The sequence below is a fragment of the Aspergillus homomorphus genome (genome assembly GCF_003184865.1).
Source record: "Aspergillus homomorphus CBS 101889 unplaced genomic scaffold BO97scaffold_21, whole genome shotgun sequence".
Classification (NCBI taxonomy): Eukaryota; Fungi; Ascomycota; class Eurotiomycetes; order Eurotiales; family Aspergillaceae; genus Aspergillus; species Aspergillus homomorphus.
The window spans coordinates 1-23,838 of NW_020291907.1; the positions used below are offsets into that span (position 1 = coordinate 1).

The 23,838-nt window shown below is 53.2% G+C and overlaps 9 protein-coding genes across 9 annotated transcripts; 3 read left to right on the forward strand and 6 right to left on the reverse strand.

The window, feature by feature from the left end:
• Positions 1-40: 40 nt before the first annotated feature.
• On the reverse strand, positions 41-1,147 carry BO97DRAFT_414847 (acyl-CoA thioesterase; the record flags this gene model as incomplete). Its single annotated transcript, XM_025696361.1, has 4 exons — positions 41-222; positions 293-589; positions 653-717; positions 758-1,147. Coding segments are annotated over 4 exons (934 nt in total), but the record flags the coding sequence as incomplete, so codon positions are not given.
• A 415-nt stretch (positions 1,148-1,562) lies between these two features.
• BO97DRAFT_405959 (L-lactate dehydrogenase) lies at positions 1,563-3,375 on the forward strand. The gene is made up of 4 exons (XM_025695310.1): positions 1,563-1,976; positions 2,048-2,099; positions 2,173-3,224; positions 3,287-3,375. The coding sequence occupies exons 1-4, from the start codon at positions 1,862-1,864 to the stop codon at positions 3,331-3,333; spliced, it is 1,266 nt and encodes a 421-aa protein (XP_025550731.1). The 5' UTR covers positions 1,563-1,861; the 3' UTR covers positions 3,334-3,375.
• A 46-nt stretch (positions 3,376-3,421) lies between these two features.
• Positions 3,422-5,350, reverse strand: BO97DRAFT_90066 (pepsin-like aspartic protease). The gene has a single exon (XM_025701125.1). The coding sequence runs from the start codon at positions 4,994-4,996 to the stop codon at positions 3,566-3,568; it is 1,431 nt and encodes a 476-aa protein (XP_025550732.1). The 5' UTR covers positions 4,997-5,350; the 3' UTR covers positions 3,422-3,565.
• Positions 5,351-7,856: 2,506 nt separating this feature from the next.
• BO97DRAFT_405961 (uncharacterized protein) lies at positions 7,857-9,400 on the reverse strand. Its single transcript, XM_025695311.1, has 3 exons — positions 8,763-9,400; positions 8,601-8,689; positions 7,857-8,523 (listed from the first exon to the last, which is right to left on the reverse strand). Exons 1-3 carry the CDS (start codon positions 8,982-8,984, stop codon positions 8,088-8,090), a joined length of 747 nt encoding a protein of 248 aa, XP_025550733.1. The 5' UTR covers positions 8,985-9,400; the 3' UTR covers positions 7,857-8,087.
• A 2,916-nt stretch (positions 9,401-12,316) lies between these two features.
• Positions 12,317-13,375, reverse strand: BO97DRAFT_425243 (uncharacterized protein; the record flags this gene model as incomplete). Its single annotated transcript, XM_025697051.1, has 1 exon — positions 12,317-13,375. The coding sequence occupies one exon, from the start codon at positions 13,373-13,375 to the stop codon at positions 12,317-12,319; it is 1,059 nt and encodes a 352-aa protein (XP_025550734.1).
• A 985-nt stretch (positions 13,376-14,360) lies between these two features.
• BO97DRAFT_470783 (class I SAM-dependent methyltransferase) lies at positions 14,361-17,542 on the forward strand (the record flags this gene model as incomplete). The annotated part of the gene is made up of 9 exons (XM_025699982.1): positions 14,361-14,368; positions 14,572-14,815; positions 14,870-15,005; positions 15,108-15,392; positions 15,440-15,514; positions 15,566-16,844; positions 16,912-17,050; positions 17,133-17,335; positions 17,431-17,542. The coding sequence occupies 9 exons, from the start codon at positions 14,361-14,363 to the stop codon at positions 17,540-17,542; spliced, it is 2,481 nt and encodes an 826-aa protein (XP_025550735.1).
• Positions 17,543-18,659: 1,117 nt separating this feature from the next.
• BO97DRAFT_434994 (Rer1 family protein) lies at positions 18,660-19,573 on the reverse strand (the record flags this gene model as incomplete). Its single annotated transcript, XM_025697706.1, has 4 exons — positions 18,660-18,739; positions 18,841-19,143; positions 19,222-19,339; positions 19,505-19,573. 4 exons carry the CDS (start codon positions 19,571-19,573, stop codon positions 18,660-18,662), a joined length of 570 nt encoding a protein of 189 aa, XP_025550736.1.
• Positions 19,574-20,004: 431 nt separating this feature from the next.
• Positions 20,005-21,372, forward strand: echA (enoyl-CoA hydratase echA). Its single transcript, XM_025698389.1, has 4 exons — positions 20,005-20,245; positions 20,305-20,442; positions 20,556-21,101; positions 21,185-21,372. The coding sequence occupies exons 1-4, from the start codon at positions 20,107-20,109 to the stop codon at positions 21,232-21,234; spliced, it is 873 nt and encodes a 290-aa protein (XP_025550737.1). The 5' UTR covers positions 20,005-20,106; the 3' UTR covers positions 21,235-21,372.
• A 1-nt stretch (position 21,373) lies between these two features.
• Positions 21,374-23,249, reverse strand: BO97DRAFT_369935 (putative MFS alpha-glucoside transporter). The gene is made up of 2 exons (XM_025692754.1): positions 22,899-23,249; positions 21,374-22,822 (listed from the first exon to the last, which is right to left on the reverse strand). Exons 1-2 carry the CDS (start codon positions 23,208-23,210, stop codon positions 21,437-21,439), a joined length of 1,698 nt encoding a protein of 565 aa, XP_025550738.1. The 5' UTR covers positions 23,211-23,249; the 3' UTR covers positions 21,374-21,436.
• Between the last annotated feature and the right edge of the window lie 589 nt (positions 23,250-23,838).

The following is a 23,838-nucleotide window of genomic DNA, read 5'->3' on the forward strand; positions in this document are numbered from 1 at the left end:
AGGAAATGTTGGGCCTTTGGGGAAGGAATGAGCAACTCACGGATATACGACATCTGTTTCGTCCACATATCGTGGATCAGTTGACTCTCGCGCTCGTCCGGCGCCTTCTCGAGTAGACTGCGGGATCGCAATGCCTTCTTGGCTTGGTAGTTCTCTTCGCCTTTTTTGAAGAGGAGGCGCTCTTCGGGCGTTTCGACTAGGAGTGGTGCCACGGGGACGGGTCTGCGTACGTCGTATACGTATCAGCTGTCTGTTTGTAGCAGACTGGCAAAGGCACAAGTAAACAACTCACTTCTTGGTAACAGGGCTCAGCGACACCATCGTGAACGCGCAGGTAATCAGAACATCCTCCGGCTTCGCTTCCTCGCCCGCCGGCGGCGCCTTAGCCACCTGCAGCGACACCTCCATACTCGAGCGGCCCGTTGCGTAGGTGACCTGGCCGCTGAGCTCGAGGTCGCAGATCTCCATCAGCGGGTGCTCGATGGTGATGCGGTCCACGGCCGCGGTCACTGTCGTCACGGAGTCGCCGGTGTGTCTGTAGGCGATGACGCCGGCTAGTGCGTCCAGATCCATGAGCAGGGATCCGAGTCTGTTGTTTGGGCCGTTGTCAGTGTTCGTCCTTGCTTCTGGGGGTCATCATCGCGGGTAGTACCTGATATGGCCCGACGCATTGAGGTATGTGTCTAGCAGCCACTTGTCCTGGGCTAGGGGTAGGATCTGGATAATTCGTTAGTGAGCTGGCTAGATCTACAGATACACTCCGTGGTGGGTGATAAGGGTGGCTGACAGCTTTGTAGTGACTATCGGCCATCCGCTTGGGCGTCAGATCTGGTCCCGCCGCCGACGAGGAGTCGGGTGTGGAAGAAGCACGCCCCTCCTGGCTCGATTTCGCGGCCTCGCGACTCTCGTTCAGAGCATCGATCCACGGCGTCTTGACGCGCATGGGCATCCAGGTCGGACGGAAGGCGGTCTTTGTGCGGCTGGGGTGGAAGTCGCGATACGCGAGCAGGGACTGTCCAGGGCGGTGTTGTGTTATACGGTGCTGGAGGGGTGTAGTAGTAGTAGAAGTAGCAGAAGTAGTAGAAGTGGTGCTGGAGAGGCATTTCGACCGGCCCACGGCGGACCGTCGCGTACTGAGACCGAACATGGTGTGTCCAACTGAAACAGGGATTGAATGTTGTAAATCTTATCTCGACCCTGCAGCAAAAAGCAAGGGATGGAGAGTGTCGGTACTAAGTAGTCAAGATGCTGGGGTAAACTAATAAGCCTCGGGGGTTCGGCATTCCAGCCGGCTTCGGCTCCCTTCGCCGGGGCAAGTCGGGAAAAGCGCATCCAAACTGGCGGAGTCACCCGTGGCGGTGGGAATTGGAAAATAGATCTGGGGTCCTCAGGGATTAGGATTATGAGTTTAGCCGGGTCTATCTGCATTGGAGTCTTGCTGTGCGGCAGTTCTGCAGTCACTCAGGTACATACAATGACATCATCATCATCTTTCCCCCTCGGCGGTTTTTCTTCGTTCGCCGTAAGAGAAAATGAACATACTTATCCATTAGGGTCAACAATTCGGCCCCTTATAAGTCGACTTCTGAAGACTTTCAGATCGACTGTACCATCGGAGGAATCTTATGCTCAAGCTACCAAACCCTCGATCCAGGTACCAAAGCTCTCTCGCCCGAGAAATGCGTCAAGGTGAAGTCATCACCATGCATCCATTTACTTACTTAGCTAGCTGTACAGTCCAATGCGACTCATAAATACCCCCATCCATACTTGCCAAGCATCCTGTCACTTTTAATGTCAGTATAAGCTGTAGATCAGCACTCTATTGTATCTATCCATTGCATATCACCTCCCCTTCACGATGAGTGACCCGAACAATCCCAACATCCAGAATCGCACCACTCCGCAATGGGCATTGTACCAGCGCGAGAACTTCTGGAAGGCGAACGAGGGTCAGACGCCTCCTTTCAACACTGGTATGCATATCTTCGCAGTCTCGATTCACCAAGGATGAGTGCATATCAAACTCAACGAACAACGACCATAGACCCCACGAAGCTCGAAGAAGAAGCGAACCGCAAGCTTAGCCAGGGCGGATGGTACGTGCAGCGCAATCGCCTTCAACCCAACCCGACATTCCTCTTGCAGCTACTGACAACCCTGCGAAACTAGGTACTACGCCTCCTCGAACGCAGGCCTATCAACAACGCACCTAGCCAACCGACAAGCCTTCTACCGGCACCGGATCATCCCCAACCAACTGGTCGACACGAACCTACGCGACACAACGACGACGATTTTCGGACACCGGGTGTCCGCGCCCATCGGATTCGCGCCCATCGGCATCAACAAGATTTACCACCCGTCCGCGGAGCTGGCGGTCGCCAAAGTAGCAGGCGAGCTGGGGCTGCCGTACTGCCTGTCGACGGCGGGCAGCACGCCGATCGAGCAAGTGGGCGCGGCCAACGGAGAGGGCAACCCGCGGTTCTACCAGCTGTACATGCCACACGACGACGAGTTGACGCTGTCGCTGCTGCAGCGGGCGTGGACGGCGGGGTTCGACGCGCTGATCCTGACGACCGACACCTGGCAGCTGGGATGGCGGCACGACGACGTGGCCAACTCCAACTACGCCTTCTACCGCGGCATCGGCGCCGACCTGGGGCTGACGGATCCTGTGTTCCGGCGCCGCTGCCACGAGGCTGGCATCGACCCGGACGCGGACCCCGTCGCCGCCGCCACAAAGTGGATCGACTCCGTCTGGCATGGTCGCGCCTGGTCGTGGGAGAAGATCCCCTGGTTGATCGAGCAGTGGAAGCGCATCTCCGGCGGTCGCCCCTTCGCCATCAAGGGCATCCAGTCGGTCGCCGACGCCAAGAAGTGCGTCGCGTATGGCGTCGATGGCATCGTCGTGAGTAACCACGCCGGTCGCCAGGTCGATGGCGCCATCGCCAGTCTCGATGCCCTGGAGAATATCGTCAATGCCGTCGGCGACCAGATCTACGTCATGTTTGACTCCGGCGTGAGAGGCGCCAGTGATGTCGCCAAGGCGTTGGCGCTCGGTGCCCGATTCGTGTTCGTGGGCCGCCTCTGGATCTGGGGCCTCAGTACCATGGGCGAGGAGGGCGTGCGCCATGTGATGAAGTCGCTGCTGGCGGACTTTGATATCCTCATGGCCGTGGGAGGATTCAATAGCGTCGAGGATTTCGATCATTCCATTTTAGGTAGGTGGTTTTGCCATCCATGCTAGGCTGGGCGCAGGGGGGATCGCTGACCGTTGCACCAGAGTCATACCCAAAGTCGTACACATTGATACCCGACAGAGTTCTATAGGTCGAGGAGCTAAGCGGACCCTCGCCACTGTATAGACTGGAGGAACATGAAACAATAGCTCGAGATTAAGGTTTGTCCTGAAGAACAACTGTATTTGTAGGCTAATAATAGACTACCACATGGGTTATCCTCGGAAATGTCTGGGTGCAAGCGCAATCTACCAGAGTAGATGGAGAATCGAAATTTTTTCAGTATGTGCCAGAACGTGAGTTTTTTAATGCAATGAAGAAGTCTACAGCAGGAAAGTGCATAAGACGACCACCAAAGCAGGTAGATAGTATGTGGAACCATGGACGGATATTCCTCCACTAGCAGAGTTGCCAGTAGAATTGGAAGAGCTGGAAGAGGCAGTGGATCCAGTAGAGATGTCAGTCGAGGATGAATTGCTCGCCTTGCTTGAGCTCGAAGAGGTGGTGTTTCCGGAGTAGGCACGGGCGGCCAGGCCGACTCGTTTTTGATCGAAGTCGAACACGGCATAGACATTCTTCAAGAAGACGTCGCCCAGAAGCCAGATATCGTCTCCGAACAAATCATAGCTCACAATCGTAGAGATGCAGCTAGACTTATATTGAGAACCGATATAGTCTTGCGGCGAGATGGTATAGTTGACCCCGGAGAAAACCACTTGAACATTGGCCGTCGAGTTGCACGGGATGAGGAAATAGTCGCCAGAAGCAGTGGAGTCTGGAATGAACGCGTGCAGCGCCTTCGCATCCTTGGAGGGAAGCATGGCGTATGATGTTCCCGTATCGATGATGGCCGATTTGTTGCTAAAGTCGCAGGCGTTTCCATTAACGTAAACATCATCGACCGGGATTCGCCAATAGTTCCCGGATCCAGTAACCGTGTCAGTATATGAGATCTGACCGGTGAACTTGTCCTTATCCACCCCCCCGATGGTGACAGTGCCATCCTTCTCGCCGCTCTTAGTGCGTGAAAGCGCGAAGCCAACGACGTTGGAGTCGAAGTTCTTCTGCTCAGCCACGGCGTCCATAAAGGTGGGAGTGTTGTAAGAGGTGTCGTTGGAGCGACCAAATCCTAGAATTCCATCCATGGCATATGACTCAAAGTTGTTGGAGGCATTGGTAGCGAGTCCGAACGTAAACTGCACTTCAACATCGGCGATTGTCAGATTATCGGTGGCAAGTAGGCCGCTAGCAGATCCTGATCCGTATCCGACACTCCACTCGGTTGTGGTCACATTGATACTTGAGGAGCTCGTTTCATCAAAAGTGTCGTGCATGCTACAAGCTTTGGTCGCACAGTTCGAGCTGAACACCCAGGAGTTAGTGCCGCCCGTGTCCAGCATCATATAGAATTCTTGATTCTCCGAGCCGATCTTGACCACTGCGAAGTAAGTGAGGTCATTGCCGTTCTGGTCGAGGGCGGCGGTGTTGGGCCAGGAAGGCGTCTTGGACAGGACGATATTGAAGTCATTGTTCCGACGAACGGGGGCTCTCTTTACATCAAGCGTAACAGGCTCATCAGCCTTGGAAGAAGCTTGGCTGTTGATCAAAGCATCGCTTAGTGATTCCCAGGGCAGAAAGCGACGAGTTGGGGCGTTCTGGGTGGTCGGAGGATCAAGTTTGAGTTCATAAGGAATGAAGGCAAAGACCCCTGTCCACAGACAAGCAGCGGTCAAAAGATTTCCCGTTGGATGCATGATGCGAGGAGGGGTTAGTAACTAAGAGGAACGACCCAGAGACTCATTTGCAAGACTTGATACTAAAGATCGGACTCTTCGGTTGAACTCGGGAAAGAAGTAAATAATTGCAATACAGGTTCGAGAGAATGAAGATGCTGATGCTCTTTGAACGATGGCCCTCTAGATAGACGAAAGCGAGTGGATTGATAGATCTGCAGGGTTCTAAATCCGAGGCAGAGGGGACAACGATCGACTAGCAGTTTGCACAAAACAAACAATCAAGCAAGCGAGAGGCTAAAGTGCAGAAAGCAGCGGAAGATGAAAGAGAGAAATGGATGAAGCACTAAAAAGGATTGAATGCAGCAGCGAGAGAGCAACAGCAGCAGACAGGGAAAGAATGTACAGGGAAAAGATGAAGATGGAGAAGAAAGTGAAGAAGAGTTGAGAATTTGAGATGTACGAGTAGTCCGACTAAGTCAGGTACCTTCCTTATGCTCCATTGCTCATATCCACGCCCAGACGGAAATCCCCACTCGGCAGGTTTTCAGCACGGGAAGGACGGACTGTCACTGGCTGGCGGGGAGGAATCCAGACCCAGAGCAGACCCAGAGCCTGGAGCCTTTTTTTCCCCTGAGCCAGTCCAGCCAAGCCAGTAAAGCAGACTTCTCTTCTATACGAGAGACAGTCTAAGACAGTTCATCGCAAGAGACATCTGTCTTTCAACTTCAATTGATCAAGAGATCAATCAGCCAGACACAGTCAATTGAGCTTTTCGGCTCGTTTGCGACCACCCTCATCGATCGTCTCCTACTGCTGATGACGACGACGACTTCGACAGTGCTCGCCACTGAGGGGTCTGCACACTCTCTCTGCCTGCAGTCGACCGTTCCAGTCACTCTGGGCTGCGTCACTTGGCGTCGACGGGTGGATCCCATCAGGCCTTACTGAATATGGGTGTTCCTAAAACCATTGGAATTGATTCCTCACAATGCGAGTGCCGTGCGTGCTGCTGACATGTCACCGAGACGATTGAAGCATGGCCGCGAGGTGCTGGGGTTCATCTACGATACTTACACTCTCGATCTCATCTCCTCGAGATTACCCAAAATCTCCGTACTCGTAGCGGGCTGGCCCGGGTGTATGCTGGCAGTGGCTGCGGTGTGCTCAAAGCCTAATTATCGCAAGGTTCTGACGGGCAAATCCTGCTAAATAAAGACCACCTGCCTGCCTGCCTGTGCGCGAGGATGTTCGTCGTTCAGCTCATCTGAAACATCACACGAACTGCGATCGCAATTTTTTGATTGATCCGAGACTCCACCGTTTAAAAGTCACACAGCGCACATACACAGGGACTCCACACATTGGTCAAGCGAATTGATTTGCTGGGAGGGAAAGAGATGGAGGGACACAGATGTGCTGTCAGTTGATCCAGGGGTTTCGATAGCAGCTCCGAGTCCTGGTGGAAGAAGACCACTGCAGTAATGGGCGAGGTCTGAAAAAGGAGAAATGGAACTGGAAAGGGAGTTTTGTTCCCGAAATAAACACTGGCAGTCTCATTATCTAGCCGAGGTCGCTTGGGCCACCGCGCCCGACCTTTTCAAGACTCTATGAATCAATTCCCTTGGCAAGCAATCTATTGACTGTCCACTTGCTCGATTCAGAAATCGAGGTCTTCAGTGACGCTCTTCACAGTTGTGGATACAGAATCAGTGCTCAATTTGGCCTAGCTTGCCTGACCCTGAAGGCGGTCATCCTCCTCAGTTCTGGGCAGTATTTCACATCAAGATGAAGAGACCACACCGGGCCCTTCTTCACATGAGAATAGCTGAGACAGGTTGACTCCTAGTCTTTGTGTACTATCGTCGCCAAGAACATCGAAGCGAGCTGGTAGAGCTGTAACAATTCAGGAGCACCTACCAGAGCCTAGCTATATCGTGTCATGGCCGGCTTGTCTGAAGCCGACAGCTCTTTGGCCTCGGAGTGGAAAAGTGGCAGCTCACTAGCAAGCAAATAATAGCTTTCTGCAGTCAAGCCTTCGCAGTATGCAGCATAAGACTATCCAAGCTGTATCACTCATAGAAGAGCACCAATACACTCCCCAAGACTTCGGTGATTCAAAAAGCCAGTGGTAACATATCGAAATCACCTGCCGACAAGATCAAAACCAACAATAGAAACCAGCCCTGTCTCACTATGACCCTCATGCATTCACGCAATCCAAAACCAAATTGCATAAACTAATCCCATGCACAAACCACCTACCTACCTATCCTCCCTATTAACCCCTCACCCACAAACCAAAGAACATACTCAACCACCCACAACAACAAAACTCACTAACTCCGCAAACCACCCAGGTGACCGGAGCACTCTGCTCCCTCCCCAAGTGTCAACCCATGAGCTAAGGCTAGGGCGTGAAGTAAGTGGAAGAACACAATGCCCTCGCAAAAACGACCGGAACTCCATCGGAAGATCTCGGGAAAATTCAACGGTGGTGTCATTCCATCTGTCCGTGTGGCCGGCCGAGTCGACATCAATGACTATTTCCCTCAACCGAGATCTGTACCGGTCTAGTCGATCGACCTCATGGCCTTGTCATGATTAAAGTTTATCCCTGATTGCCGAGGGCCGCACCACGTTACCAACTTCCCTTAGGCTTTTATCCGGGGCTGTGGGTGGGAATTGATCTCTGGGCCGGACTTGGTTGGTACTTCCCCGGCGTACTTCATGATAACGGTCTTGGGTACTTTTGGGTAGAATGGCGCACCGTCTTTCGTTGAGTCTACAGTACAGATGTCAACTGTGTGTCGCGTGTGCTGATTGCTCGGCGGATGAAGGATGGTTCTATCCTACTAGACTAATGAGGTGTTGGAAGATTCGATGATATGTGTTGTGGTATGCACAATATATATTTCATTCCATTTTCGTAGATGTGACTGTCACTCGAGCAACAGGTTGGAATAATCACATCAATCAGATCCGATGACTACCCAAGATAGAGAGAATGTCCACGATGGACTATAAGTGAAAGGCAATACAACAAAGCATCACGCATCGCTAGAGAGACAAACAAGACAACTGGACACGAACACCCGGCTACTCAGGTGCCTCACTTCCTCACGACAGCCGGCTGTCTGCCCATAATATCATCCATCACACCCGTCCACAGCTCGCGGAACATTCCAGGCTCCTTCGACTCATGCTGCTTGGTCGACTCCTCGCCGAAGCGGGACTTCCCAACCGCCTCCGTCAGCGAGAACGGGTCGATATCCACCGAGTGGTTGTCGACCACCTCCGTCATCGGACTCGCGGAGACGTCAGCGGCCCCGCCGGAGACGGTGTAGATCTGGGGCTTCATGGGGGAGTCTGCCTGAGCCGGGCTGTGGTGGGAGTAGAAGTCGGGGACAATCGGGAACTGCGGATCGGCGCGAGCAGCCGGTCCATCGAGCTCCGCCAACGAGGGCATGTAGGCGAAGTCGACGGTGGCTGAGTCACCGACGGCCTTCATCGACCGGGAAGTGTTGAATTGACGGCTGTGGGTGTCCCTAATTCAGACGAGCGCTTGATGTCAGTTCCGAGGATCCTTTATTTAGCCGAGGGAGGAGCGTTGGGTGGGACATACTCTGAGATGGGTTTGCCGCTGATGCGGCGCATGGCGATGCTGAAAGCACGGGACTGAAGGAAATCATGGTTTTGGAGACGCTCGACGAGCTAGAATGAAGACCAAGCTTGGTTAGTATCTTTCGCAAGGAATGGATGCGGAGGAGGCGTGTGTAGCACTTACCTCGGCTTGGGTGCCACTGCTTCTCAAGGATCGCTTCTGACATTCAGTCTTGAGATCAGCCACGGTGCGGCTAGAGTACAAAGAGGCCCGATCTGAGACATTTGCCGGTTGCGCCGAGTGGACGCCAGTGATGTGCAGTCCCCGGCGAACGCTGGGGACAGTAGAGTGCTGCTGGGAGAGCAGACGAAGAGCACGTAGGGAACTTGAGCGAGTAGCTGCCATTGTGGATGATTGGGATTGTTGTGTCGGTCTGTTGGGAGACGAGTACTGGCAGGTAATATAAGGCAATCACTGAGATGGTTGAGTTGAAGAATGTAGGGTTATTAGATAAGGCAGCGCCAAGTGATTAAGATAGGTGGGATGAGCTTGGAGGTAAACAAGACAGAGTATATACACAACCACTAGGGATGGGATGAACTAGATGAAATGGTAGAAGAGTAGAAGAGTAGAAGTATTGAAATAGATAGCAGGAGGGAGGGAAGGGAGAGGAAGAAGAGGAGAAGAGGGAGGGAGAGAGCCAAGTTTAAATTCCTGGGGAAGCTGGCTGTACTTCGAAGACCAGCCGTTGTTTCCAGGATCCCGTTTGGGGGGGAGAGACAAGGGAAGTGAGTTGAGTGAGTGAGTGAGTGAGCTACAACCTACACACAGGGCTCCAGCTTCCAGTACTACACCTTGCCTTACTTTTACCCACCCGTCCGGTGGGACTTTGGGGACACTGGGGGGCGGGCGGGCGGTCTAGCCAAGTCTGCTAGTTCTGTACCTTAGTCACTCACTATTATTGTAAGATGGGACCACTCACTCCATACTGTACTCTTGCAATAGACAAAACAGGAAGTCAGAATGCTTGGACATTACTCTTGCTGGTGATGCTCCAGGCTCTACCTCATGGCTTCTGTTTCGGGTCTCTCACTCCTTCTTTTGCCAGCTGCTCATCATCAGGGGTTTCGCTACTTGAATTCTTGCAGTAATAACGACATCTGAAAGTGTCCCAGAAATGGGGAATGACAGGTCATGGGAGGGGGTCAAACCATGGTAAGCTGCACAGATTGACCTGAATTGACTCCATCCTTCCTCCCCAAATCATGCTATCCTCAGCCGTTTCTGCCTATTCTTTACATTACAGAGCACATACCACCCCAAACGGGCCACGCCCTCCGCAGATGTAATGTACGTCCAACAGGCTTGCATACTTGCGCTCTCACACCTTCTGGATTTACTTGCCGACACCACAGAACACGCTGCACAGGCATGTATGGAGCAGCCAATCAACCGATCTGGACGGATAATTCACTAACTTTCCGGTACACCGGCAGCAGACATCAGTTGATTATTCATGCAATCAGGTATCGCAATTGGCCGACTACTTTCAGGGATGTGCTTGTTTCTCGAGGCAGATAGATTGGATCCCCTCTCGCATCTCCTCCCCACCTGCGGCATCAGCGGTACTGCCGGTCGACGTGCTCTGCATTCCAAGCAGTGTCGTCCTCGAGTCGCAAAGATACTCCAGTCGATCCTTCCTCTTCTGAAGCTGTCCATTGTCGTATCATGGTGTCATGGACCTTTTTACGATTACCCCTCCCGATGATTTTCTGATCATCAGGAGTCCTGAAACCACTTTTCTTCGTATCATCCTATCACGACCAGCTTCAACCAAAGCGTCCGACTTGGCAGAAGCATAAGACAATTTGACTCCGGTGCTCTTCTGGGTATGGATTGCAAATGGGGTCCGGTACAACTGCTGAACGGCAACTTGCTCATGAAAGTCAAACGAGGGTAATACAAGGTTCTGAACCAAACTTGAGAGGTCGTCGGTGTGGTAGTATACTCCGTTTGACTCCCACTCCGTACTCCGTGATGACTCGGAAGGGGGCGGGGAGGGTCCGTGACGCAATGCAGGATCAGCCAACAACATTCGAGAAGCCAGCTAGACGATTCAACAACATTTTGCCTAGACTACTATTTACCGAGGATTCGTGTCTAGAGTCCTAGACAGTCTGATGATGTTCCGCCCCACGATGATTGGCAGGCTTGCGAGCGATCACCGCGAAGGTCACCAATAGTCTAGTCAACAGTGAACACAGGCTAAACAAATGCCACGCTCCTTGCCTGATTGATCTGGCCATAAAGTGTTGAGAGGCGGTGAAGTGGAGACGGGAACGGGGCACGTGAGGTCGATCTGGATTGCCCGGCGGCTTCCCCGGTGGATCCTTCAGACGCCTAAAATAAGGTACTCTGATATACGCTGTACACCCCATACTCTACGGGATCCTCCTCCCCCTTGATTTCGCCGGGAAGATAAGGGACTCTGATGTACGCTGTAGGCTTTATCCTCTATGGAGTTCCCATTCCGTGCCAACAACCGTTTCCATGCTCCCCTTGATCCTGCGGGAATCCAACAAAAATTGGCTAGAGTCAGGTTGAACGATGAAGGGGACTACGCGCCAACCCACTTCCTTCACACTTGTTCGGCCGCAAGGAATCCACCCCATGCCCGACTTTCTGAAGGAACCCCTGCGACCTTCTATACTGAGTCGTCGGAGAGTCCTGGTCTTATCGCAGCTGTCTTTGGGCAGCTTGTGCTATAGCAACCAGGAACTGAGGAAGACTCCTTCAAGTAGCTTTCCCGGCAATCTTTGACCGGGCCGGGAGAACGGGGGTGGTGAATATCGCCTACCTAAGCTTCCATGCCAATCAAGATCTGGGTACTCTCATGTTGCGATACGTATTCATGCATAATCTGCTGGGAACGTGTGCGATGTGCATGGAATCTACTTTCTGTGTATCACTCTGCATATGAATAACATGTAGATTGCATGGTTATGGTTCGGCGCTTCTGCAACTTGCTGGAATCGTCGGCAGAGCCCTTACGCAGGTCGCGAACAATGTCTAATAGGTGATTTGCTATTCATGATAGCGCAGCACACCTCTTCGTAGTAATGCTCTCACATAGCAGACGATTGCTAGATCCCCAGCTGCAAGACTATCAAGCGAAGCTAATGGATCAACCGCGCGATCCGATAGTAGGCTCCAAGAAGCCCTCCCCCAAAGCGACCAACCCACCTGAAGAGCGATCACTGTTCTAGATTCACATTATATTACCCGCTCGGTGATTTACTTCCCATGAGCAAATTTGGCTCCGCTTTTTAGGTTGCCCTACAGAGTCCAGCAACGTGGCTGGTGGCTTATTATCGCCGGGGACGCAAGGACACTTCACTCAGTTTTACTGTTGGGCTTGCTGAAAGTACACACAATTGGCTATCCAGCCAGAAAAGAATCTATTTACAAGGTGATAGCCAAGCCACTTCACTGCCATACGGATCATTTATCCGTGGATATGCGGGGAAGCTGTGTTCTATCTTATCGCCCGATTGAATACCATCTATGAAGCATGTGGATAAATTATTAGGTCCGGCCGAACAAGATAGGCCTTTGCCCCACCTTTCAAGCCCTATATAGGTTTTCTGAAAAGCTCTCAGTGTTGTATTATTCGTTCCTAAGCACCGCGCTTCATTAGTCTGTTGGTCCAGGGGCCAATGTTCCGCGACATAAATAGTCTATGAGATCATCTTAATCCAGCGCTGTCTACTGACGCTGTGCACAGATGCATTCCGCCGACGTTCCTCGGACTGTTGAATGGCGGCACATTTCCAGCTCGGACATCTCCCCGCCAATTGAGCATGCTTCAACAGCTCCTGGACGAGATTTGTGTGCCCATGCAGCATCGCGATCTTCAATTCGCGCTCCGCGCTAGCCGGCAACGGCACGCCTCTACGAACGAGACAAACCGCGATATCCTCCCGTCCATACACCAGCGCAATATCCAGCGCAGAAAGCCCATCATGCCGCTGAGTCACCAGCCCCGGCACTAGATCGAATAGACAGTGCACTATCTCCATATCCGCAAGCTTGCACATCGCCTGTAGCCGGATAGACGGGTCATTCGTGTCCGGCAGGATCTCCGTGCCGTTGCGAACGGCCCGTCGAAAGAACGCCTTGCCCCAGGTCTGCGTGCAGCAGATCCCGAACGTGAGGTCGTGGATGAACCGCGCCCCGGCCGCTAGGAGCCTTTCGATGAGCCAGACCGGCGGGTTCGCGGGTCCGCCCACCGCGTCGTCCAACGCCATGCGCCCCGTGCTCGGGCAAACAACATTCGGGTCCGCATTGTACTGGAGCAGCAGCGCAGCGAAGTGGTACTGGCCTGCTCTGATGGAGAGGTGGAGCAGGGGTACTGCGTCTAGGTTTATGGATTTGGCACTCACCTCGGCGTCTAGGTAGAATCTGACCTCGTCGTACCGGCCGGCGCAAACTGCTTCCGCGAGGGGCTCGCGGATGGTTCGCCTCCACTCGTTGGCGCCGGGGAAGCGGTGAAAGTATACTTCGCCGTCTCGAGAGTGGAACATGCGTCTGTTGTAGATGTCTTGGGGAGGGAGCGCGTGTCTTTTGGCTCGTTCTTGGATTCCGTGGAAAAGGAGGCCATGTCTTTCCCTGCATGCTAGGCTCAATCTGATGAGTGATGTGTCGTCAAGGAGCTTGGAGATTCGCAGTTGCGCCTCGGCTGGCAAGCTGCTGAGTGTTGCGGGTGCTGGAAGTGCAACTGTAACTGGTGATGCCATTCGCTCAGCCACGGTGAATGTAGTTGATGGGAGAGGAGAGATCTTACAGGGCTGGTGTGTGTGGTGTAATAGCTGGATTCGAATTCCGGATGCTATCTACTCTTCAGGTCGGTGTCTATGACTGCGTCTTATATAGTGCCGAACTACAGTGCGGCTCATTGATAAAGAAAAGAAGAAAGCCATTGTGTCTGAGTTCAGTGGTGAGGTGTTTCATGCTCCGAGAGAGTCAACAAGAGACCGACGCTTGCGTTCCCGGGTGAAGACTTCAGGCGAACGCATTGATGAAATATGGTAAGTTCCAGTACACCAGCTTGTTGCATAAAGAAAAGCGCAGTGAAGATAATTCGTTGGATGTTTAGTAGAATCCATTGAGGGATACTAATCTGATGGCGGAGATCTTCGTTAGGTTTCCTTGGTGCATTTTTGACCTTAGCCCTGGTCTTTGTAAGGGCTCATGGCATGGTGATTCCAGTGGAAGGAGTGTCCAATGGCTAATGTATCTTGTAAGTCCGAATTAGATCACTGGCGTCTGTACTAGGTAAATCAATGTGTTGGCCCCTTGCAATTGAGCTTGTGGCCTTCGTGGTTAGAGGTTCCTAAGGTAGTTAGAGATGTCCCGCCTGGACTGAGTACCAACTTGGAAGTAACTGCACTGCAGGACCTACCTCGGAGATTCCATGTCTCCAAGTCACTGCCTCGTTGGCAAATGAAATGAAACGTGGCAGACGTGCGGGAATAATTGGCCGTGGGGATTTGCAGGCACTGAAGAGCGTGCGGGCAGCGCAGTCGGTGATTGGCCTACCCGAAGTATACAGTGCAGACCAGCGATCACTGCAATCCCGATGGAACTTCAGGCAACTTCACATCTCCGATCCACAGCCTCGCTCTTCTCCCCTCAACTGGATCCATGTGTCTCCTTGATAGGGTCCTAGCTCCTGATTGTGATCCGTTCCCATTCTTTGATGTCAAATTAACTCTGTGGGAGATGGCGGGGTCATGCTCGGTAGTGGGGCAAGTGATTGCCAAAAGGATGCGCCTCCAACTGCTGCAGAGCCGTTGATTCAAGAAGGGTCCCTTTCTCTCGGTCTATTTGGCGCAATTGAGCATCTGTCTCTATTCTCTGCTTTCATTCACTTCCGGAAGGCATTGTCTCTGTTCTTCCATTGCTCTCGGTGCGTCATGAGTTTCCTCGCCAGTGGCAGTCCTCTCGGCTCCTTTCTAGGACGCATGGACTGGCTTCATGTCTATATCGCCTGTGCTGCATTTGCTGTCTGCGCATTCGTCGCATTGACTCTGCTTGCATCACGGCAAACCCACAAGATCGACTACGACAGCGGCGTCTTCACATACTTGAAATTCATCTACGCAAGCTTTCTCAAACCCCATGAGAAGAGCGGGAATGGTCAGCAGGATGCTTTGGAGAGCTTCTACAAGACCCAAGTATGCTAGCGTATCATCCTACAACGCGGGTCCCAGACTGACAGGCCGCCCAAGGCTAGTGTGTACGATGCCACTCGCAAGCGTCTCCTCCGTGGCCGCGAGGACATGCTGGGCTTGGTCGCTGCGCAGCTGAAACACAAGGTGGACAGCCAGGAGCTGAAAGCTGGGAAAGCAATCTGGGTGGATGTGAGTCCCCTTTTCAAAATCGAGACCTGGGGCTTTTGCTAATTGCTTAGATCGGTGGAGGGACAGGGTGAGCATTCCTCGGGAACGTGAGGCCCGCCGGATACAGACCCTAACTGCGCCGTTAGTTACAACATCGAAGCGATGTCTGCTTTCCTCTCCGTGCCGGACTTCTTCGCCCACGTCTACCTGGTCGATCTTTCTCCCTCCCTCTGTGAGGTTGCCCGTCAGCGATTCGAGAGGCTGGGCTGGAAGAATGTCAGCGTCGTCTGTCAGGATGCGCGGGCCTTCCGGTTGCCCGAGGAGGACAAGGTAGATCCGAAATGCAAGACCGCCCCGGCCACTACAGGCGCCGATCTGGCCACTATGAGCTACAGTCTATCCATGATTCCAGGTGAGTGGTTCGTTCAGGTTGATACAAGACGTACTCACTCGGTGCAGACTACTACAGCGTCATCGACTCGCTGCCTGCGCTCATCAAGACCTCTGGTGTTGTGGGAGTTTGTGATTTTTATGGTATGCAGTGCATGAACCCTAACGAAAGCATCGTGCTGACTTGCCATACAGTGCAGAGTATTGTGGACGTCTCCTCCCGGAACTACATCGGCGGCGCCTTCAATCGTCATGTCAATTGGCTTGGAAGAGCCTTCTGGCGTGCCTGGTTCGACGCTGACCGTGTCAGTCTCGAGGCTGCTCGTCGAGACTACCTTGAATACCGCTTCGGGACCGTGATCTCGGCCAGTGAGAGAAATTACCTTCTGGGTGGCATCCCATACTACATCTTCGTGGGTTGCCAGAAGGACTCTACCACACACTCTGGTCGCGATGCTATCGAAAAGCTCAACGCTTCGTTCACAGAGTCTCCCTACCTCTCGCCGGCTGAGCACCGGAGTGAGATGGATGCGGCCGTCGTGAGCAGCACGCAAGAAATTAAGTCCAAAGCGTACGAATCTGCTGTGATCAATCTCGGCTCCAACCTGCCCCTGCCCTCATCCTTCTACCAAAACCACCACTACCGCATCTTCTACAACGACCTCCTGCCCAAGCACACCCAGTTCGGCAACGAGTACATCTACGCCTTCAACTGGGAAGACCCGCGTGTCGACCACAAACTGCTCAACATCCAGCGTGACGACGTCATCCTAGCCATCACCAGTGCCGGTGACAACATCCTGGACTACCTCCAGAAGAGCCCCCGTCGGGTCCATGCGGTAGACCTGAATCCCAACCAGAACCACCTCCTCGAGCTCAAGGTAGCCAGCTTCATTGCCCTGGGCCACCGCGACGTATGGAAGATCTTCGGCGAAGGCAAACACCCCGAGTTCCGCCGACTCCTGCTCACCAAACTGAGCCCTCACCTCTCGAGCCAAGCCTTCCAATACTGGCTCGAGCACACCCACGTCTTCACCTCATCCTCCGGCAAAGGCCTGTACGAGACCGGCGGCTCCCGCCACGCGATCAAGATGGTCCGGTACCTGTTCAAGGTCTTCGGCCTACAATCCAAGGTCCAAGCGCTCTGCGAAGCCCAGACGCTCGCGGAGCAGCGCAAGGTCTGGCCGGCGATCCGCGCGGTGCTCATGAGCAAGCCGCTGCACTGGGCGGTGGTCAGCACGGAATGGTTCGCCTGGAAGGCGGCGGGCGTGCCGCGCAACCAGCGCAACATGATCATCGACGACTTCTACAAGCGCAACGGGCTGAACAAGGAGATGAAGCAGGCCAACGACGTCAGTGGCCAGTCGATCTGGGAATACGTCGTCGACACGCTGGACCCCGTCATCAACGACACCCTCATCAGCAACGACAACTACTTCTACTTCCTCTGTCTGCAGGGCCAATTCTCGCGCAGGTATGCCCCCCCTCCCCTTCCAACTCATCCAGACCAATCCTAACAACCAAAAAAAAAAAAAAAAAAGATGCCACCCAGCCTACCTCTCCCCCAAATCGCACGTCAAGCTCTCCTCCCCAGGCGCCTTCGACGGCCTCCGCATCCACACCGACGAAATCAACGAAGTCATCAAACGCCTCACACCTAAGAGTCTCACCATCGCAGTAGTCAGTCCCCTCCCTCCCCTAAATATATCTTGCCCCAAAACCTCATCCCCCACAACCCCAGCTCTAACCTATACCCAACTAGATAATGGACTCAATGGACTGGTTCGACCCCAACAGCGACGCCGCCACCACACAAGCCCAGAAACTCAACCACGCACTCAAAAAGGGCGGCCGGATCCTCCTCCGCTCCGCCAGCATCGACCCCTGGTATATCCGGCATTTCGAGGCGAGTGGATTCACCGCGCGACGGGTCGGTGCTAGGCTCCCGGGGACGTGTATTGATCGGTAAGACCTCGCCCCTTGCTCTTTCCTCCAAGGGGATCATCGTTATATGTGTGAGAAACCGAGAGACTGCGTGTGCTAACAACATCCATCAACAGGGTGAATATGTACGCGTCTACGTGGATCTGTACGAAGAGTCGGGATCTAGATGTCGATCTCGGTCGGCCGGCGCCGAGTCGGGCGATGTCGGCTTTGTCGTTGAATGAATGAATGAATGAATAATTTTCTTACGTGGTGTCGAGTTGGAAGATGAGAGGCTAGGACTGGGTTTATTCGGCTTGTGGACGAGGGTTGGGATGGACTTTGTTCGTTGTTCGGGTTACGGTTACGCTACTTCCCTGGTTTATGTCACTAGAAGCATTTTCTCAAATCAAGATAGAATGGTAGGTAGGTAGGTAGGTTAAAAGCCATATCAGTATTCCTATCCGTGACCGCGATGCACTACACCACGTACTGAAGACTAATCATATCTACCTATTCCAGGTGCAACATCCCACCTCACAGCAGAGCAAGCAAGAAAAACAAATAAACCCCTCTATATATACCTCACATCGTAAACAGAGTTGACCGCAAAATGCAATAGAAATATCATATAGCAGAAGAGTAGAAAAAAGAAGGGACTTATAAAATAATTTCTCTGTACAGATAAGAATAATCGAATCGAGAGGGAAATAGTAGATCTAACGCCCCCGCCATCGTTTCTCCTCATTTCTTCTCGAGCTCGTGAAAAGTCAGGTCAGGTCACGTCAAGCCACGCATTCATCATCAGGAGTAATCAGTTTCAGTTATTAGGGGTGGTGGTAAGGGGAAGGTTGTATCACTCTGTTCTTTCGACCCTCGGCCCATCTATCCTCTGTTCGTGGATCTGTGATATGCCAATGATACTCATCACGCAGGATGGGTCTACCGGTAAAAGATCCAGGATACACGTAACAGGCCGGAAAAAGCAGGAGGTGGGAAAGAATCAAAGGAAGGGTGTGAGAGGGAAAAACAACAAGCATAATGACATGATAAAGCGAGTTAGGTGTCTTTGCGGAATGGGGTGGTGGTCGTCGAAATTGTGTTTACCGTAAGAACACGGCAAAACACAGTGAGGTTGGTAATAACGATGACAAGAAGATAAAACAGAATGTTGAAAGGCATGAAACAGTGATGATGATGATGACGATGATGATGATGAAATTCACCGAATCATATCATACACAGACACCAGGCATTGGAGCACAGAATAACACCCGCTAAAGTGAGCATTTGGCTTGGGATGACCGGGACTGACTGTTGCCCCTTGTTATGGGGCTTTGGGGGGAGACGTTGAAACAGGGTCGAATCATGAACGGCCGTATCTGGTCTTTCCGAAGGAGAAAGGCACGTAGCGGTACTTGATCATGTGTTGGATTTGGCGGCGCACTGCGTTGGTTTGTTAGTTTGAGTTCTTGAGCTCGGTTTGTGTGTATTGCACAAGTCATTGGGAAGAGACGGAGGAGGTGAATGCAGAGGAAAGTACATACTCGTTAGGATGAACAGCATAATCCAGTACACGACCAGAACAGGCCAGAAGACCGGGATGTCGAAGACGGAGAACCACGAGCACACAAAGCCGATGGCGATGGCGCGGGTCGCGGCATGCCAGAACTTGAACTCGGGAAGCCGACGGATGAAGGGCCGGAACTCGTCGTCCTGCTTGGTGGGGAGGCTGGGGGCGCCGGCGTCACCGTCCTCCAGGCCTTCGTCCTGGGTCAGGGAGGGGTCGAACTTCGGTTGCAGGAAGAGGAGGAAGAGGTTGAGGAGGTAGATTCCGAGGGTGTAGGCGACTGTTTATTGGCGAAGCGTTAGCTTTCTGTGTCTGTGTGCTGTTTGGGTCTTGATGAGGGTTTTCGGAGGTGGCGTACCAATATACCATCCCTGAGCGAAGACGATTCTCAGGAAGAAGACGAGAAGCAACACGACGGTGCCAGTCCAGCGGTAGGCCGTGAATGGTGTCGAAGCATCGAGATAGGTTTGATATTGCTATTGCGAGGAGGTTGGGGTGTCAGCTGCTGGGTTTGTTTGTATGGAGATTGCTCTCGCTCTACTCCGCCGGGATTGCGCTCCGGGGTGCGGGAGTCTTGCAACTCGGCGGCCAGCACCAAGCTGAATTGACTATTTTTCTCCATAAATCAGGATAGGACTCACCCGTGCGAGCTTGGAAGTCTGCGCCGTGACGGCTGTGAATGGGGTCTGCTCCGGTTCGGGGACGTCCATGGCGAAAGCGCTCTGAAGGAAGGATATAAGGTCCTTCCGAAATTCGATGCAGAGAGAAAGGGGGAAGGATGGAAGGAGGCGAGCGAGCAGAGAGGGAGAGAAGACTGCTGGGAGCGAGAACTTTCTTCCAGTCAGCGCATGCGATGGAGACGACGGAAGCAGCAGCAGTAACAGCAGCAGAACGACGGCAAGCAGATAGGCGGCAGAAGATAATCAGAAAAGTGTCCACAGGTGCTGGCTGGTGTTTCCCCAGCTAAGCCGCTTTCGGCCCCAAGCCACCGATCGCGGCAGGTGCTGCGCCTCCTTGCTGACTCAGCACTCACGTGCTAACTACCACTCAAACAATCCAAACATGAATGTGACCGTTGTCCCTTGAACCGGTCGGCTATTGGCGGGCCGCGGCCGAGCTGGTTGGTCGGTCTGCGGGGATACTATCGTCATTGCAACAACTACTGAAACACTGATAAACCTGCTCAGCTCCCATTGACTCGGCCATAGTTTCCTCCTTTTCTTCAAAATAGATCAGACTCACAATGTTCGCCCGTCACTGCTCGCGCCTCGTCGCCTCGCGGACCGCCCGGCCGCTGTCCGCCCACCTGCGAGCATACAGCTCCGCAACCTCGGCATACGAGCACATCCTCACCTCGACACCCAAGCCGGGCGTGGGACAAAGTAAACGCTCCCTCTCAGCGATCCTTTTGAAACACCCACTAACAGTCATGGCATTAAAGTCACGCTCAACCGCCCAAAAGCCCTGAACGCGCTCTCCAGCCCGCTCTTCCGCGAACTCAACGATGCGTTGACCAAATACGACGAAGACAAGGACATTGGCGCGATCATTATCACAGGCAGTGAGAAGGCCTTTGCAGGTAAGCAGCAGCAGCCTTGCCCCAGCAACCGAGCCTTATCCCCCTTACAAGCCCCTAAACTCCCATGAAACCCAGTCAAACAAACAAACTAACTAATAGATGAATCCCTCCAGCCGGCGCCGACATCAAAGAAATGGCGCCCCTAACCTTCTCAGCGGCATACACAAACAACTTCATCGCGCCCTGGTCTCACCTAGCGACCAGCATCCGCAAGCCCGTGATCGCAGCGGTGGCGGGCTACGCGCTGGGGGGCGGATGCGAGCTGGCGCTGATGTGCGACATCATCTACTGCACGGCGACGGCGACCTTCGGACAGCCCGAGATCCGGCTCGGGGTGGTGCCGGGCGCGGGCGGGTCGCAGCGCCTCACGCGCGCTGTCGGAAAGAGCAAGGCCATGGAGCTGATCCTCACGGGGCAGAACTTCAGCGGCCGCGAGGCTGGCCAGTGGGGTGTTGCTGCCAAGGTCGTTGACGGCGGGTTGGAAGAACTGCTGGCTGAGGCCGTTAAGACCGCTGAGACGATCGCCGGGCACTCGCGCGTGGCTGTCGTGGCGGGTAAGGAGGTCGTCAATAAGAGTCAGGAGCTGTCGTTGAGGGAAGGTGTCGAGTATGAGAGGAGGTTGTTTCATGGGTTGTTTGGAAGTCAGGATCAGAAGATTGGTGAGTTTCCTCCTCCCTCTTTTTCACCTTTGTCTGCGGGGTGGGTAAATCGGGGCTTTTGGCTGACGGGGATGGCTCTGCAGGTATGAAGGCTTTTGCTGAGAAGAAGAAACCGGAATGGTCGAATGAGTAAACACAGGTTTGTAGAGTGATCGCTGCTTCGAAGTTGGAGGGAGGTAGCAATGTCTGCAGTGACATGGGTCCTGTCGGCACATGAGTAATAGTAACAAACACCCCAATTGAATCATTAATCGTGTCGTATTCATGATCGAACATGTAACTATGTACATTTAAGATTATTATAGTATTACAAGGAAATGTTAGGAAGACGCTCTTCATGAACTCGCCCCCTTCTCTGCCTGGGCCACATCAGCAGCCACAGTCTTTTCCGTCTGGTAGTGCTCGACCACACCCCGATCCACTGTTTCGTCGAAAACATCCACCGGCGTGAGGTGGAATTTGCGTGCGCTGACTCCCCGCTCGAACAGGACATCGAGTTCGGCAAAAGAGCGACCGCTGGGCTCCGGCACCCGGAAGAAGGCATAAATAATGCAAAGGAAGCAGATGCCGCCCCAGAAGAAGCCAGCATAGTTACTCCAGTTCCAGGCACTGGGATTCAGCATGTATGGGGTCAGGACACCGCAGATGATTGCAACGATATTGTAGAGCGTGCGGCCGAGCACAACGGTCTTGATCTGCAGACGACGGGTGGAAAGCTCAGCAACAAGAGAGTACGCCACGGTTCCGACAGTCAGCTGGTAGAAAAGAGCCCAGATGATCATCATGCTGCCCGTCGCCAATGCCCCCTGCGTCTTATGCGATTCGGGGATAAGTCCAAGGAAGCCCATAACGAGAAGCATGGTACAGAGTCCGCAGAGACCGTACAAGTATAGGGCGCGGCGTCCTAAGCCCACGGACATGAGGAACCAGGCGCCAAACACGCCCACCATGTTGATCCCGTATTGGCCCATCGCAAAAGCGTAGGAGTCGGAAGTACTCAGTCCGGCCTGCTCCAAGAAATATGTCGAATAGTTGGAGAAAGAGTTGCCACTGAGGTTCTGAATTGCCCAGACCATGCAGACAATTTCGGTCCGGCGGAGGTCGGTGCCCTTGAAGCAATCGAGATAACTGGCGCCCTTGGTGATTTTTTCTTCCAATGCCGTAGTATGAACCATCAAGGAGATGGTCTCGTCAGCATCAAATTCAGTTTCTCGGTTCAGACTGGTCAGGCGCAGGAGAGCATTCTTGGCTTGTTGAATCTTGCCTCTGCGAACGAGCCACCAAGGCGACTCCGGGGCGAGAGAGATGCCAATGAACAACGGCAAGGGCCACATCCATTGGAGACCATAGGGGATCCGGTATGCCCATTCATCCTCCCGGTTAATCATGGCTTTGATCACTCCAATACCAATCAATTGTCCCACGCCCCAGCAGAAATTAACATAAGTCGTCAAATATCCTCGCAACGCAACCGGGCAGACCTCGGAAGCGTATGTAATGGTAAGTGTTTGGAAAACTCCCCAGGGAATACCAGCCAGGATTTCCGCAGCGAGCAAGGCCTGGACATTGGGCGCAGTGAAGAAGATGGCAGTCCAGGCGGTAATGAGAACGAGACAAGCCATGATCGTGTATCGATATCCGAATCGTTCGGACGCCCAGCCGTTGATCAAGAGACCGATGATTTCTCCGACATATGCACCGTTGCTCAGACCAGATTGCCACTAAACAGAGGAGTCTGTATTAGCATGGGTTCTCCGGGTGCCATATCCGTCAATTGATGGAGAAGATTGTACTTACCCTGGCTGGAACCTGATAGGAGCCGTCCGCCGTCATCTCACCGTATTTTCGATTGAACTGAGGAAAGGCATAGAAATTGTTGACCAGACTGATATCGTAGCCCTCCATGACAATACAGGTAGAGATAAGAACACTCCATGCGACGGCCTTCGGGTAGAGCTTGATGCCCTGCCACAGGGTCATCTTCCGCTCCTTATCGGTGGCCGCTTTGGCATTATGGACGATCCTGGCGGCGGAGCCCGTCGAACCGTCGGAGAGAGAGGGCGGATGCTCTACCGGTGCAATGGCATCCGGAGCTTTGTTGGAAGCCATGCTGGAAGAGCAATTGCGGTGCCCTGGGGAGGGGAGGGGGAAGAGGGGAGGGGGAGGGGGCGGGGGGAAAGGTTGAAGGACGAGGGTATAGGAGAAGTGTGTAGAATCGAATGTTTAGGGGGGTTTTTTGAACGGAGACCAGGTGAAGATGGGGAAAGACACGAGACGAAGAAAATCAGGGACGTTCCGCACCCGGCCGGATTGGCAATGGTCGAAAGTGGGACGGTTGCTGGTTAGATTTTTATGTCCACCGGCGGCGGGGCCCAAACAGGAAGTACTGGGAAAGAGAAAGTACTAAGTAGGCGACCGCAAGTGTCCACTCCACCACGCCACTCTCCCTGGTCGTCAATCAACTCATCGACGGTCGGCAAAGTATCTTCTGAGGGCCTGGAAGCGAATGGGTTTTTTCCGTAGTAGAAGAGTAGAAGAGTACTCAGTAGAGTATGGTCGGGAAGGGGAGACTAAAGGTTGCAGAACCAATTGACGGCAACGCCATGCAAGCAAAGTTTGCGGGGTAGCAAAAAAATAAGAGGAGAGAGATTTTGATTTGATTGAGGATGCAAGCCCTACTGAAATGAGCAGCTGATCTTGCACAGCCAAGCCTTTTAGCTGTTTGGGGGTTGTTGTG